General features: G+C 39.1%; 1 protein-coding gene across 7 annotated transcripts in view; it reads right to left on the bottom strand.

Annotated features, from left to right (window-relative positions):
* Window positions 1–3,690: 3,690 nt before the first annotated feature.
* diaph2 (diaphanous-related formin 2) overlaps window positions 3,691–12,959 on the bottom strand; it is a 384,094-nt gene continuing 374,825 nt past the window's right edge. For 5 of the 7 annotated variants that reach the window (XM_034884276.1, XM_034884275.1, XM_034884277.1 and 2 more), the window contains 2 exons: window positions 6,669–6,690; window positions 3,691–4,078 (listed from right to left, as the gene is read on the bottom strand). In XM_034884276.1, coding sequence (XP_034740167.1) covers window positions 3,940–4,078; window positions 6,669–6,690 — 161 coding nt within the window. In that variant the 3' untranslated portion in view covers window positions 3,691–3,939. The remainder of the gene's footprint in view (window positions 4,079–6,668; window positions 6,691–12,959) is intronic. The other 2 variants (XM_034884280.1, XM_034884279.1) reach the window with 1 other exon arrangement.

The following is a 12,959-nucleotide window of genomic DNA, read 5'->3' on the forward strand; positions in this document are numbered from 1 at the left end:
ATCCCTTTCATTAGAAATTTAATTTAATACATTTAAAAATTTGGTAAGTAAGAGAGCAGCATTTCACCTCCACACTCCCAGACCAAACTGCTAGCAACAGACGACCAGGCAGCTAATGTTGTTAGCCAAGCTAGCAGCAGCAGGGCAGCCGTGGTACTTAGTGCTGCAGCCTCGGGGTCACATCTTCCTTGTAGACGTTTTTGGAGATGAGTAATTAACCTACGCTATACGAGCGTATAACCTACATGTGTTTCAGTTTTATAATCAAAGCCTTAGTACTGTTTTGACACCACAAAGTGCCTTTGTTTTAATAAAGAGATATTTTGTCTTCACCTTGACAGTATGGGTAAGAAAGAAATTTAGATTTGGTTGAATAGCGATCTTTTTTTTCTGGTGTTTCCGGGTCAGTAGTCTATGGCAGGCTAATTATTGTCTTGGATAGGCTATTTATAATGAATTGAATCTCTATACAGTTCAATAAATTGTGATGGATTTGAAAACTTCACTCTGGAAATTTTTCAGCACCCCCAAAATATGTTCCCGCGGCTCTGGGTTAGGGTTAGGGTTCATGTGTCATGACAATGTCATGTCACCCTTATGTAGAAAACTTCAAGCAAAGTGTTACCGAAATATCTTGTGAGGTAAAGTGCAGTCATTAAGTGTAAGTTAGATTGCAAACGTTTCTTTTACTTAAAGCGCTTACCACCAATCACCACCAAATGGCACCTTTTACAGTTTTTTTGATAAATCTTTCATACCCTGCCTCCTCATTCTTACAAGTTACAAAGTCATATAACCGGTTCAGGTTAGTTAGTCACAAGCTCAAACACAATGGGATTATTGGCCAAAACACATAAAGGCTTTTTTTCCACACTCACTGTCTAATCAGGTTCTTTGACCCAAAACACTCCTGCTATTTTTTCTATATAAATACATAATTATGAGAATTCTAAAATATGGTATGGGGAGGGTGGGGTACAACAATCATTTACAGGGATGATAAAGAATGTTGTCATTGTAGAAGTTTCTCTTATAATTGAAGTTGTGTGCGCTGCTTTTATTAAGATAAATAATGTTATCGTTAATTTTTTTTCAGTCAAAGCTTTCCAGACATTTTATCTATTGAAATGGCAACAAACCATACGTTTTATGATTCATTTTTCCTATTCAGTTGTGGGTTGCATCAATACATAGTGTTTATAGTGATCGCTGTTGCAGGAAACTTCTACAATTGCTAACACCCTAGCTCTTAGCTTAATACATTCTACAAAGGCATCATCACAAAATGTGTTATTTACTCCAAATAAATTACAAGATTTGAGGGTTTTTGATAGGAAATACCACATGACTATCAATTTGTAATAGCATCAAAATCTAACTTGAATGACAGTTCTTAATTTGATCAGTATATTAAAAAATAATTAAAATAAAATAAAATAAAATCTATTTTTTCTGGCTGTGCAAAATCTTTTCTCATACCCAGACAAAATGTTACACTCTTTTTGATAGACAGAAAAAAACATAATTTTCTTTCATTTTTTGTGGAGAACTGCCCCCCCCCCAAAAAAAATAAGTTAGCACATAAATAGAAATCTGATTTGAATTTTATCAAGATTCATATTTTACGTCAAATTGTCAACCAAAATCAATGTTTTTTTTGGCATGTACAGTATCCAATCAGACAAACAACAACTAACACTGTCATAGCAGAGAACGGTTTTCTTGGAGAAATGATAATCAACACTTTACTAAATACTTACTAAACTGTACAGGCGTGGTGGTGTTGAGGACATAGGGCAAGTTGCGATTGGAAAAAGGAAATCACTGCCTTTGATGGCACATCTCTATATCTGCTGTATACAACACTCTTAAAACTCCTATCTACGCAAAATCCCTTATGCGGAAACCTAATCTCTATGCTCTCTGTGCAACTGCTTGAACCTTATGTTCACAGAAGAATTATTGTCTTCTTAAATATGCAGACTTCTTGGAGCATTGGGGATGCACCTTGAGCCGAGATGATGTGTAAAATTGCATTTTTAGAAGCATGCAGGCAGGGAGAGGAGGCATCATGAAACAGACACATCACAAGCAGCACTGGCAGATTGTTTAAATGAAAAATCTCCATTTATACAGCACAGGAGTCAAGCACACTGAGTCCTATGCTGCCTGGGTTCCTGTTCCGATTACTGAGTTAGCATGGTGCACGCACGCAAGCACGCAAGCACGCACGCGCGCTAAAGCAGAGCTATGGCATTACTAAAGTAACTTGTGCTCTGGTAAAAAGGGTCACTTATGCTTTTAGTGCTGGCGAATTGGAGGGCGTTTGGAGACTCACTTACTAAGACAAGCATCATTTTTGTCTTCTGTGCCCCTAAGTCTATTACTGTAGTGCTCACTCCATGTGGATTCAATGGTTGTTTTTAGTAGCATCTGCTTACAGTTTAGGGATGTGAGGGAACAGGGCTGCCCTAGGCATGAATATATGAATAAATAGTTCACGTGAAGAAAATGTGACAGTGGGTCCAGAGGAACAAAGCTTAAAGCAAAGTTTTAACCATTTTGTACACAAACGTCAAGGATTAGGTGTTTTTTTCATGTCCTGTGTTTGTAATACGTCCTGTGTTTCATATAAGTCTGAAAACATTAGGCCTTTGTTCTATAATATATATTTACCCATTCAAATCTCAGCTGTGACGTTTTTAACGCAGCTTAGCCCTGTTTATATTAATTACGTCTGTATAAATGGTTCAATCAAAATATGTTCATATGACACTATGTTTAAATGTTTGTTTTTTTTGACAGATTTTATTTTTGTTTAACATTTTAGAAAATGGGGGGAAAATCTTTAATAATTGCTGTGGGAATTCTAAGTAGAGTGTCCTTTTAACCATTGGTCTCCAAACAGAGGTCATTACTGGACTTCTTTTTAGAGCATTTGTATAAAGAAAATCAAATACACAGATTGAGATGGATTAATATTAGAATATGGTTATATCTTTGTACTATCAACCTTCCCCCACTGAAAACCTGTGTGACTGCAGAAAAGGTCAGAGGGCCATGTTAGCGCCTCTCGGCAGTTATATGCATTTAGAAATGTGTCAGTCTCTCACGTTAACAGCAAAAGCGACCTTGGGACAGAGATCAGCACCCGAAGGCATTGGTTAGCTATTACACAACTAAAAATAAAAATGCATCCTGTCAAAATGAAGATTACAATTTCTAGATCCATGAGTCAGATGCTCTGATATATCAGCGCAGACAGGGTCCAGGGTCTTGTTGCTTTCTTGGGTATGTAATGAAGTGAAATGATTCATCCGGACTCTTTGTACATTTACTAGTAAAAATTGTCTTGATGTTGGTTGAAGGAGGGCTTGACAGAAAAAAAAAAAATTTAAGCAACTCTTTCTTTTTTCATGAAAAGAAAAAGTCAGCAGATTGTTGGATTGCCAACATGGGTGTTGAATCCCTGTCTTGCATATTTAGGACAGCTGGTCTGCTGCCCTTTTGCTGAATCTACTGTGTGTGGAAAAATGTCTATTAGCAAAACACTGCATGCTTTGTGTCAAAACTGAATGGGAACTTTGATTTAAAAAAGGATTAACAGAAGTCTTAAACTTATAGCCATATCAAAGTGGATTTCCAAGCAAAAAAAACTTTCTTTAAAAACAGCAGCAGCCTTTTTTTCCATTTCATAAATCAAAACCATCTAAAGAGGACATTTAGAGGGATGGGAAAGTGTTGAATAAATATGTAAGGCGTCAGATGAACAGCATGAAAATGAAATGTCTCTGTGTGATGTACTGTAGATGCTCCAGTTCTGTGTTGATTCTTTATGCGTTTTTGTTCCATACTTGTTGATGTGTGTGTGCGTGCGTGTGTGTGTGTGTGTGTGTGTGTGCGCACGCGCGCTACAGTGATTGGTGGTCTGTCCCTCCTTCAGATGTCTTCCAGGTTTCCACCTCGCAGGCCTCTTTGGCACTTATCTAGCGTCTTGTGGTAGGCGCGGGTGATCATCGAGCTTGGTGGTTTGTGTTGTGGCGTGAACGAGACCTTTCCAGGACTGCGCGGCGGTTGTCTGTTCAGAAAAAAAAATAAAGAGAAACAACAAGAAATCAGAAACAGAGTAAGACTGAGAAAGAACAAGAAAGTGTTGTTACATTGATCCATACTGGCACGCAGGAGCTCAACTAAATGAAACACTGTATAGAGAAACTATGGGAGGCGGAGAAAAAAGATGGAGTAGGAGAGAAGAAACAACATGAGACAAATCCAGGCTGATTGAGAGCGGAGCAGCAGGGGTCGACGGAGAAACAGAAGAAGCTGCTGGAGTTAAGGTGCTTGTGTCTGGTGTCATAGTAACTCCATTCAGCTCCTGATCCAGGCTTCTACTCAAGAACCCCTCAACTCCTCTCAGAAGCAGCGTATGCACAAAGGACAATGTAAATGTACACATGCAGGCGCACACACAGTTAAACAATTAGGAACTGAAGACTAATAAGACGTCATATATGGTACAGTACATATAAAGCACAGAAAGGTAAAGGACAAGGACTGTAGTTTTGGCTATTTCATCCCTATTACAAAACTCTAGCAAGTTAACCACTATCCTCATTCGTATTTTAAGACACTACAAATTACAAGCTACAAAACAGCCTGAAAAAGTCAGAACTAGCCTTTAGGATACCAAGTTAAGATTTGTAAATGTTAATATGAACAAAAAGCAGATTGAATAAACCAGAAGTCAATAATAAAAGTTTAAAGTGGTTGCAATACACCTGGTGATTAGTAGCAGCAAAGAGCTCTTTGGGTTTTCTCAGTTGCCAGTTCTATGACAGAGTCATACAAACACTGCCTCCCATGCTATCCAACCATGTCTGCCCAGAAATGCCCATGGCAACCGCCGGGCAGCCAGGTGGCAGGTGGGGCTGGACAGAACCAGGAAGCATAGCCATGGAGATGACTGCAAGCACACCAACACAGGACTCCCTGGTGTTTCCAAGCATGGCGCCACCACTATGCCCATTACTCAGTGCCAGCTGTAGGGTGCCAGGCGTCCTGGGCTGGGTGTTGTTTAATGGCACTTGCTCCATCCATCATGTCAGGTAATGAGCTGAGAGTGACTGTGATGGCTAGGAACACATTCACAAGCATGTGTGTGCGCAATTGTGCACAAAAACACACACACGCACACACACATACATGCACGCACGCACAAACACACACACACTTATGCACGCACACACACATACACACACAAAACCACAGTAGAGAACAGAGAAGCACTCCTTCGGATTGGATACAAAGCATCATGCAGATGGTGCACAGGAGGTGAGAGTGAGAAAGGAAGTAAAGAGGGAGGGAAGGAACAGAAAGAGCGAATGGAAGACAGATTGAGATGTAAAAAAATAAAACAAAAAATAAAGGTTCTGCTTCCTTCAGTTTAACATATATTCATATAAAGCAGGTAATCGTTAAAGCCGGAAGCATATCTTAAAACCTCATCACTACTTATTTATGCACTCATTTTTATATCCTGTAAACCGGACTTATACAATCTTTTTTTTTCAAAACAAACATAGTACAAAAAAAGAAAAACGGGACACATGTGAAAAGAAAAAAAGTAGCCAATCATTTGCAAGCCCAATTGCTATAACCTCATTTTTGGGCAAGCTGTCTCCTTTAACCCTCAGCATAAAAAACAGAGCTGGGAGAATCCAGACCCTCTGTCTGTAATGCTGGGTCTTCTTGGGCTACATTGATTACTGTAAACGGAAGGGGAAAAATATAAAACGGACAGGATAAGAAAGAAGACCACACAAAAATAATTACCATAAATGAATTGGGAGAGAAATAAAAATCATGAAAGAAGAACTAGAACAATCCACAACAGATCTCTAAAACATTTAGGGTTTTAATAAAGGCTCCACTAATACTGTTTTTTTAACAAGTGCAACAATATAAACACATTATGTACAGAATACCCACCATTAAAACAGCCTTGTTAAATAGTTTTATTGAAATATAACACTCTGTGGTTTGTATCAAGTGATTTGATTACAGTAAACTATAACCGGCCTTCATCTTGCTATCGGCCCCATGCACTAATACTGTGCTTTAAACAAGATCACATAGTTGTTGTTGGCTTTGTTATTTAAAGAGGCAGCCATTGTGTTCTGTGTAAACTGAGAACAATGCAGACCACTTGATGTAACCCCACATAAACATGTATAGCAGGCTGCTTTTTTTGTGTACTAACAAATGTAAAGTGCCCTTTTGGGGGCTGCCTAAATACATGGGAAAGCTTTTGTCAATCACTTCACAAAAACTTCCAGCAAAATGCATCTCCCATCAGAGAATCCTTGAATGGAAATCTATTGGCTTCTCATAAAGACTTTTCTGTTTCTATCTTCAGGTGCATAAAGGCCCATCTTTTCCAACCCCACATCAATCTAGCACAACAATTGAACAAACAGCAGCGATTTTTTACTGGGAGAGAAACATTACTACTAGCCTCTACTGAATTGAATGCTTTAAAAGTGTGCACTCACACACATCCAGGGACTGGGGGATAGGAGGAGAGATCTACACAAAAGACAAACTCTACAGTTATGTGGAGCACTGATTGCAACTCTTTTTACTTGCATTGGCTTTGATGACTTCTTTACCTGCTTCTCCCAGCGGCAACATCTTTCCGAGTTACAGTAGGCACGACACAGAGGAGCACAAGAACAGGAGAAGAAATTGACAAAAGAAGAGCAGGTATTCCATGTTACAGCAGGGAGATTTGCTTTGCATACCAGAACTCAATTAAATGCTGGCAGGCACACACGCACACGCACGCACGCACACGCACACGTACACACACACACACACACACAAACACACAGGCTCTGAATAGGACAAGGGTAATAGGAGGAGGAGAGGATGCCAAGATTACTGAACAGCTAAAGCCGAGGCCTTAAGCCTTAAACTCCAACCTTCTCCTGACTGTTTTGAGGGTCTCCAGAGAGATGTAATTTCATGTTATGATAGAGACGCAGTTTTCCCAGTGGATTCCCCAAAAGAGATTAAATATCATAATGACTGTTGTGTTACTGTCATCTTTGGCTAATTACGTGGAATTACATCATGATAAGGTTCTATGATCCGCAAAAGAAGGAAAAGCTGCCAGTCATCCATCAAACGCTTTCAGCATGGGACACTTTGAAGAATTGTCTCCCAGTGGCCAGTGTAAACAGAAAGACTTTTGGAGGGATTATGCAATGTTAGTTAAATATCGTCTGGGTAGCATCAGACCATGGGCCGACATCTAAACATGGTATTCACATTCATCAAGGCCACAATAACAAGGTCAGGCTCACATAATCACCCATTATGTGTGTAAATAGCTGCAGCAGGCAAACAGGATGCATCATGAAGGCATGACTGGAGCTGCAGCTATTTCAGAATTTCTTTGCAATCATGCATTCACTGTCTTTTGTGCTGAACAAGTGAGGAACAACATTATTTCTTTGACATGTCACTGCCTTTGTCTCTTTCAGATTTGCTCTGCACTTCATATTTTGATGAGATAAAACATAATAAAGGTGATTAAATCTCTGCTCGCTGCGCATCAACATATTGTTGCTTCTCTGTCGGAAAGGGAGAGTGTCTGCAGCACTAGCACCAGCAACAGCAACAGCCGCAACCTTCTATCACCTCTTTTCATCTCCTGCACCTCCCTTTTGCCTTCCCCTCTGCCAGCCTCCAAGCTACAGAGTAATGGAACTCCCTACGCAGAAAAAAAGATATGAAGTATAAATGGGATGCAGAGGGAGAGAAGCTATTTCTTTCTACTGAAAGTTATGGGCTGGGTATCGCAAAACTACAGTCGTGGCAAACACAGCCCCTCGTTCCCTGGTAAGAGTAATCACCCCACACAAGAAGCAGGGTGGGGGAAAAATAGAGTAACCGAAGAAAAGGTGAGTTCAGTTGTGGAGAGCTGGAAAAAAAGTGTGTCTGTGACCCTCTTCAATCTGATTTTACACACACAAACACACACACACACACACACACACACACACACACACACACACACACACACACACACACACACACACACACAAACATCTCAAATATGTACAAACCAGATTAGAGGATTAAAACTCTTAGAACTCTTTGCTACTGTTTTATATGAAGTATATGTTAGGCTTGATGTTTGTTTTTCTAAAAAAATAAAAATCCGCTGGAAAACACCGTAATTTAAACAAGGTCATCTGGTAACAAAACCTGAAGAGAAATGTATGATTTTGAGATAGTTTATTTTTTTGTGATCAAATGTTTTTAGTTAAAGATTACAAACAATTACAAAATATTTGCTGAGACATGACAACAACAAAAAAAAAAAAAATAGAGAGGAAAGACGGAAAGGAAAGAGGTAATTTTTCTAAGCACACAAACAAACAAAACATTAGTAATGAACTGTGATGAATTGAACTATGTATTGGTTGAATTACAAGTGTTATTTTTTGATAATGGATGAATCCTTATTTTCATCTGTTTAAAATATGTTTAAAATATATTCTAATTATACCTTAGTGTCCAACATTAATGGGGGAAATATTTTAAATGTTGCTGCTTACAAACATGTAGTATTGCCATTGCTGTGATTTATTAATGCCTTGCAACTCCCCTCACAAGGAAAGTGCAGGCTTACACACACTACAATAGTCTCACATGAAGGATGTACACAAAGGTTTTCAGTGTTTCTGCTGATGTTTGGGGAGGGTGGACTTTTAATATTTGATTTTATCGAATTTACTATATTGATGTATCTAGTTTCTCTTATTCTCCCTCAACAGCATTTTCACGTATTGATTCCCTATATGTCCTAGAATGACTTTCACAAATTCCAAATTCCCCAGGTAATAAACATTATTTTCAAAGACAACTGTACGTGGCTTATAGATATATATTTATCTAGCCAAACTGTCTTTGAAGATAAGGATGCATCTGTGATCCTTATTGTCAAAACAAAACATGGTTTATGGCTGCATTGTATTACAATATGTGGGGGTTTATGTGTTCTCTTTGAATTCTCTCCCTTGTTTAACTGTATATTACCTGCAGCTAGATTTTTTTATAACTTCAAAACTAAGTGATGAAGTGTGAACTTTTGATTTCACAATTAGATTCAATTTTTGATTTTCACTTTACATTAGATGCCAGAAGGATACTTTAAAAGGGTTTGAGTTACTCAGAGTTAACACAGTCCAATTGGATGCACCATGAGTTTGACGAGGGGCACCTGAATGCACAAATTCCCAATTATAGATTATAATAGATTAGCAGTGTGTTTTCTTGCAAAATTTGCTCTTGGCCCACAGAAAAAAAAAATGAGGCACCAAAACAGAACAGAGAAAAATTAAACAGTAAAGTGAGTGTGAGGTAGTACAGTACAGTGTAGGTTTCATTTTACCCATGAATACATGCTGCAGCTCATCAAGTGACATGGGGTCTGTTTTTTTTTAACAAAGTAACTAATTGTGAGTAATTCAGAACAATACCTTGGTGAAAATATGATTACACTGAAAAGCTGTCCTCAAATATTCTTCTCAAACAAATCTTTACCATGTCATGTAACGCTACTTCAATACACAACAAACAAATACTACAGGGACCACTACAGATTAGAGTAGGGCGGTATCCAAATTTTGATACTGTCAAACCTCTGCCCTATTTTACCGCGATATACGGTATTACCGTGACTAATTAAAAATGATGACGTAATGCTCAGATGGCGTCACCAAATTGTTGGCTTGTCTCTAAACCGTTCAGAAACTGAACACCAAACATTAATAACTTAACTCTCCTTTCTCTTTAGGGAGGAACCCGACCTAATGACGCACCGAGTAACATTCTTCGAGACGAGGTCACTTGGTGCGCGACTTGCCCCCCCTCCTCCACACTGTCACAAGATGACGTCCACACATAAGCATTTTTAGGCATTGAATAAATTATATTTAATATTTAATCCTTGTTGCTATTTTTAAAACCTGTTTGTATACCGTATTACCGCCCAACCCTACTACAGAAGAACATTTAATATCTACATTGACATTATAGACTCCACTGCTGACTATCCCTCTAAAGATTTGGCCACAATTTAGCACATTGACCACACAGCCATATACTAGGTTTGGACCTAGTGTTGGTTTTAGTAGGTACACCTTAAAGAGGGAAATGCCTAAGACAGGAATGGATGAACATGCTGAGGTAAGATACTGAAATGTTCCTACTCTCTATGTTTCTCACTCCCATATGCCACACTGTCTCACATTTTCTCATTTAATTTCTTTCTTTTGCCCTCTCTTACTTTTCTCTTTTTGATCTTCCTTTTTACTGACATTACCTCCGTTGTTTACAACAATAAGCCGACCGCTTTTTAACAGCCAGGAAGCACAGAAAACAATCTTAACACTGACAACACATTTAAACCTGAAACGGGCACTAAATCTTATAATTTTCAGATAAGGCATGCATGTATACAAGTTCGCATTCCTGCTTGACAGTTTGTATACAGCATATGGAGGAAAAGCGAGTTTAGCTGACAGTCTGTTGAGATAAACAGTAATGAGGATAGGTTCGCAGAGAGCAGGGTGATCATAACACATGCAATCGCTTTTGACAGCGCAGGGATGTGGTTAATTTTTCCATGCTACTATCACCACTCTATCTCAGTGGGTACAGTGATGTGCATGCTTGGTAATACTGGTGACTGACCAAGAAAGGGAATACAACCATTCTCCCTTAACGCTCTATCCCTGGATTCCATTTAAGTTCCAGACTTTCTTAGACCAAACATTTTGAAAACATCGAAAACTGGCATCAGGGCTAATTTTGTTGTTACCGCCATGCCTGGCACCGCCCCTCCCCTTTCCCTCCACCCCATTTATTGCAACCAGCACCATCTGTCCTTGTACCGCTTTTTATTGTCAGATATACTTTGCATAAATGCAGCCTATTTCTCTGTCATGCTTCTAGGTGTATAGTGCATAAGAATGTGCAAACATTGACCTACTACCCTTTAACAACTCCACTGAAAAGAGCTTGGTTTGAGTAAAATCTTCCCTTTGCTCGGTACAAAAATGTTTCAGGAAAGTAGGAAAACACTGCACACGTTTATAAACAAATGCGCGGGAAGTAAAAAAAAAAAAAAAGCAGTTTATCTTCTCAGGGGATAAGCTTTGACGGGTCTCTACCATGGACAAAACAGCAGGAAAGAAGAAAAGAGGTTTTGTACGTGTTTGTGCAGGTAAAACCCGTGTGTACTATATGCACTTTAAGCTCTGCATGAATCTATGTGTGGTAACCTCAAAAAAACCTGTCGTTCTTTTTGAAGCTTGGCTAACATTTGTTAGAGTTTTGATTGAAAACAACAAGCCTGACAGACTACTGCTAACACAGAATCCTCATCGGGCCTCTAAGGTTCAGAAATCTCCTTATAATATCTCTGCTTCACTTGATTCCTCAGTCACGGAACAATGCCTCTTTGCATTCTGGGATGCAGCAGAGGTACACCCAGCCCAAATAAAAAGTTATATAAAAACACTTTTGCGATCGATCAGTGCCTAGGGCAAAACTCCCATTCATGATTGTCCTCAGCAGTCAAGTTTCAGGAGGCAGGCTTCAACCTAAGTATAACCATGAAAGAAAACAAATATCCCAGAGAGTAAATTCATGAAACTGCTAAGCACTGCCCACCCGTTTGTGTGCTGTTTAAGTTTACTTTTCAGTTTTGACATCATCTACTTACTTTGGCACAACACTCTGGTGATACAAGGAGGTGCAGTACATGATGTGCTGTGCAGGGAGCAGGAGCATTTCCACTACAATTAAACTTTTTAAAAATTAAAATTAAATTGTTTACGTGCTCGATTACCGTTTTTTTTTTTTTAATTAATTGTTTGCTCTATAAAACATCTGATATTATTAGATTATATACCAAATCCCAAAGTTCGAGGTAGCATCAACAAATGTTCAACAAACAGTTACAAATATCAAAATATTTAATTTAGACCAAGAAAATCATAAAATTGTTATCACAATAGTTGCAGATAATTTTTCAGTAATAGAGTATTCACTGCAGCGCTAATAAACGGCTTCTATTGCTCAAGTATATAAGCAGTGCAAGAACAAGTACACTAGATTGAAGCTTTTGATTTGGGGCTTCACCAGCAGCCTGACACTTTGACCACAATGCATGCCGGCACCATGGAGAGCACAGATGGGGCCTGTAGTAGAGGCCTGTGTTTCACAGGCCTGAGCCAGGAGAGAGAGTAATCCATCAGGCAAAGGCACTCTGGTGCCTAGGGGGGCCAGTCACTGACCCTATAAGATTGATTGGACCTCTGTGGGAGGCCAGACCCCCTGACAACATGGACATCGGTGTCTGGCTTGCTCCATTGAGACTTGATTTGAACTGGACTGAGCCAAAGCAGTGACCTGCTTCTGTTTGGAATCTGTTGGGGAACTATGTATCTAGATCACAGATAATGTTCTGCAAAAACATGTTGTCTACAGTCTAAAGTTTAATATTTTACCTCTTTACTAAAAACACTTCATTTCTCAAAATAGGTCATCCCAAAGAATACACAACTCGTCTATAAATTGTCAACTCCTGTCCACCCTGAAACTGGCATTACTCAGCTTCTATAATTACATTGGGCTTTAGTTAACACAGTGTAAAAGTTAAGATGATGTGATAGGAATCTAATTACTTTATCCAACAGTCTTCTGATCCGATAGGGTCAGAGACAGCATCAGCTAGACGAGCAACTGGAACCTGCAGCCGCCAAGGCAAGCCACATGATTGACAGGTGAACGAGTAAACAGAGAGATAGTTAGACAAATGGAAGCTAAGATATAGTTTGACAGACAGATGGGAGCGTAAATGGATGGTTTGGCAGCATGATAAG

This window comes from Etheostoma cragini, chromosome 10 (assembly GCF_013103735.1).
Source record: "Etheostoma cragini isolate CJK2018 chromosome 10, CSU_Ecrag_1.0, whole genome shotgun sequence".
Classification (NCBI taxonomy): Eukaryota; Metazoa; Chordata; class Actinopteri; order Perciformes; family Percidae; genus Etheostoma; species Etheostoma cragini.